This window comes from Python bivittatus, unplaced genomic scaffold (assembly GCF_059951505.1).
Source record: "Python bivittatus isolate LINGU-HERP-01145 unplaced genomic scaffold, Pbiv_v1 ctg000480_np1212, whole genome shotgun sequence".
In the NCBI taxonomy this organism is placed as follows: domain Eukaryota; kingdom Metazoa; phylum Chordata; class Lepidosauria; order Squamata; family Pythonidae; genus Python; species Python bivittatus.
This window is the reverse complement of record NW_028277075.1, coordinates 13,335,271-13,338,900: the sequence shown is the minus strand read 5'-3', so window position 1 is coordinate 13,338,900 and position 3,630 is coordinate 13,335,271. Positions and strand designations below refer to the sequence as shown.

Below are 3,630 nucleotides of genomic sequence, written 5' to 3'. Positions count from 1 at the left end.
GGTCGGGGGCTTCGTGTCTACAGAGGTGCTGATGTGAACTTTGCGGAAGGAGGGGAGGAAAGCCCACCCTCGCCCCAATGTTTGTGTATGTACATACAAGCGTCCAATGGAGCTTCCACGTTAGCCGAGAGGACACACGGTCCTGAATGGCTTCCAGTGCCCTCAACTTCTCCAGACGACTTTCGGCGGCAGCCATTGCGAGAGCAGAGTCTCTTTTTTTTCCGACTGAGACCAAGGCCAACCCCCCTCCTCTCCTCTCCGAAACAAACAGACAAACAAAAAAGAGGGAAATGTCAAGGGAGGGGTATTGGGGGAGGCAGGGGAAATGTCAGCTCGTTCGGGGAGAAAGGGGAAGTGGGCGCCGGCCGAAGGCGAGGCCGGCTGGTCCTTTTCACCAGGTCCTGCCATAAAGCAAGGTGGAGCAAGACATGGCCGTCCCGTAGTCCGAGGTGGAGGAGTTCAGGTGCGACAAGGTGGACACCTGGCTCTGCAGGGCCGAGGGGCTGCTGCCCGCGTGCTGGCCCAGGTCTGGCGACTGCCCGGCACTACTGGCCTGGTGGCTCGGATGTTGTCCCAGGCCGGCCCCATTGGAGGCCACAGAGATGGCGGTGGCAGCCGCCTGTTGTTGCTGGTGATGGCCCTGCAGCGCCGTGGAGGGCGCGTTGGAGCCCGCCTGGCATGGCTTGCCGTCTTTGACCAGGACCGGCACGGCCACCCGGCGGGGTGACTGCTGCTGCTGCTGCTGCTGGCAAGAGGCGCCCTCCTGCTGTTGCATCTGTTGCTGGGCGGCCTTGTCCTTGGCCTGGCGCTTCATCTTATAGCGGTGGTTCTGGAACCAGATCTTGACCTGGGTGGGCGTCAGGTGGATCATGCTGGCCAGGTGCTCCCGCTCCGGCGCCGACAGGTACTTCTGCTGCTTGAAGCGCCTCTCCAGCTCGTACACCTGAGCCTGCGAGAAGAGGACGCGGCGCTTACGCCGAGGCGCGCTCTGCAGCGGAGCCATGCTCTTGCTCACGTCGCTCAGCGAGCTCAGGCCCCCCATGCCGCCCATGTTCATGCCAGACGAAGGGCCCATGAAGCGGGAGACTGCAATTGAGAAGAGCCAGACAGGCAGAGTTAGTCGCCCGCTGGCCAGGCTGGCTCAAAAATTTTTCACCTCCGAATCCAGGAAGCCCCAAGCCCCCCACCCACCTCCCCCCCAAATAAGAACCACGCTTGCCGGGTGGCCAGACTTTTTCTTCCTTTAAAAAGCCTAAGTACAAATAAAAAGCCAGGAACAAAGTAAACAAGACCGCCCACGAGATACTTAAGAACCTGAAGAAATCGGGTTTTAATTCACATTTAAATATGGGAGATATTTTGTGAACTTTAAATCAGATCACCCATATGTGCCCAGGGCCTAAACGCTGCCACTGAAAACCCTGCGAGAGGAAGATCTGGAGAGAAAAATCCCTATTAAGAGGAGTTGTGCTGAAACACAGTTAACCATTTTGTCCTTATCAGTAGCTTTCCATGGATACGGTGCCTACACCTTCAGAGAGAACTGGTGCAGAATCATAAACGGTATGCTGAGTTATCAATGGAGCGTTCTTCCCCGTCTCCTCATTGACAAAGTTAGACATCATTACGCCTACAGTACTGATCCGCCGGTGTTGTTCTGAAGTTGATATAATATTCCCAACGTAGACAAGAGCTAGAGGCCCAATTTATTTTGCACAGGACCGAATTTATTTAGTCACTTTCTACTACCAAAACGCATTGTCTTAACCTCTTCCTCAGCCCTGAATTTAATTTCCCCGCTCATCCTTCGAGGCACCACCGGCTTCCCTCGGTTTTTCGCCGATTTCTTCCAATTACAGCTGCCGCTTGCGAACGCGAGCCTCTCTCCTTCTCTCGCTCTGGTGGCAATTAATCCTCGGAGCGAGGTCTGTCCATCCCCCGCTGCAGCAGAAGCCGCTACGGCCTTCAAAGTCTGGCAGCGCCCTAAATCAGGCGGCCCAAGAGCGAAGAAGAGGGGGAGGCAACCCGGGCCAATTTTAGGAAAGCGTGCCCCATCTCCCAAGCCCCACTTCGCCGGTCGCCGCTCTGGCCGTTGCCCCAGACTGCTCCGCCTGCCTGGGGCCGCGCCACGACTCCCTCCCTGAAGTGGGGAAGGGGCTGGGGGAAGCCGCGAGCACTTACTTGTGGAGAAGCGGGGATCCGGGTTGGCTCCGTACCATCCGGTGGCGGAAGCGCTGTTCCTCATGGTGTCCTGGTAGGGCGGGAGGTCGCCCATGTTGCCATTGCAATAGCCGCCCATGGCGGTGTGGGACAGCTGGGGGACCCCGGCGGCTGCCATGTGGTAAGCGGCGGTCACTGTCCCGTTATGGCCCATGGGGTGCTGCTGCATGGCCGGCTGCGCCACCTGCGATTGCCTGTACGCTGCCAGGGGAGCCCCCAAGTTACTCCCCTCCATGGCCACTTTCTTGTAGCTTTCCTCCAAGGGGCTCAAGATGTCAGACACTGAGAAAGGAGTCGTATGCTTTGGGCTCATCGACATGATTCGGCGGCTGGGGGGAGAGGAGGGGAAAAGAAGGGAAAGGGGAGGCAAAACTCTCTCACTCACTCTCTCTCTTTTCCTTTTTCTTTTTTTTTTTTTTCCAAATATTCTGCTGTGTTGCTTCCACGCCGATCTTGTTGGATGAACACGTAACCGAGTGGACCAAGTCCGCCTTAATTGGATGGAGTGGAGGCTCAGCGCTGCCTTTCGTTTGTTTTAGCCAGACGCCAGGTTTTAGGCTGCCACCAGAGGCGGGGCATAGGCTCTAAAGCAACAAGACAATAGATCCCCGCATCTTGCCCGAGATAATTAGCGTGCATGCTGATGACAAGGTAAACACCTTTAAGTTTTTTACTTCTCAGGATTTGCTCTTCGTTTTCTTTCCTTTTTAAGAAATAGGCTAGTCTTCTCACAAAAAATAAATTTATGCCTTCCCCCTCCCCCAAACGGAACCGATTTTGCTCATTTATTTATTTATTTCCGGGAGGATGGAAGGGGAGGGGGGTCTAACCCTTAGGCTACCCCTAAGGAAGGGATAAAAAACCCAAGGGTTTAATGGGGGAGGGGGCTCGATTCGCCTTTTCTTGCTTGGTTGCTTCCCCCCCCAGCACCCCGCCCGTGGTTAAGTCTGAAAAGCAAACCAGTTCCAATGCCAACCTCTCCGTCCGCCCCCCCCCCCCGCGCGCCACCGCCCCCCCTCCACGCGCTTCCGCCCTACCAGTCCTCTTCCTCCTCCTCCCTCAGTCTGAACGAGGAAGGTCAGGATTGAAGAACTGGATCGAGCCTTCCTCCTCGCCCCCGCCCCCGCCTCCGCCCCCGCCTCCCGTTAGAAAGCCGGGACAGAGAGAAAAGAACAGTCCCCGTTCAGACAGCGCCAAGTTGGCCGCAAGGCGGTCCCGGGCCAGACCTTGGACGGCTCCTCCCGGGAGAGGCGCTGGCTTTCCTAGAGCAAACTACTTGCGCCTTCTCAGGGCTGCTTAGGAGGCGTCAGCTGCTGCCGAGCCTCTAGGAAGCTTATCTGTCCGACCCTCCCAGCGCATTCGTTCCCCCGCCCGCCCGCCCGCCCGCCCGCCCGCCCGCCCGCCCGCCCG

The 3,630-nt window shown here is 57.4% G+C and overlaps 1 protein-coding gene across 1 annotated transcript; it reads right to left on the bottom strand.

The window, feature by feature from the left end:
* Nucleotides 1-391: 391 nt before the first annotated feature.
* NKX2-1 (NK2 homeobox 1) lies at nucleotides 392-2,539 on the bottom strand. The gene is made up of 2 exons (XM_007421530.2): nucleotides 2,182-2,539; nucleotides 392-1,086 (listed from the first exon to the last, which is right to left on the bottom strand). The coding sequence occupies exons 1-2, from the start codon at nucleotides 2,537-2,539 to the stop codon at nucleotides 392-394; spliced, it is 1,053 nt and encodes a 350-aa protein (XP_007421592.2).
* Nucleotides 2,540-3,630: the final 1,091 nt, after the last annotated feature.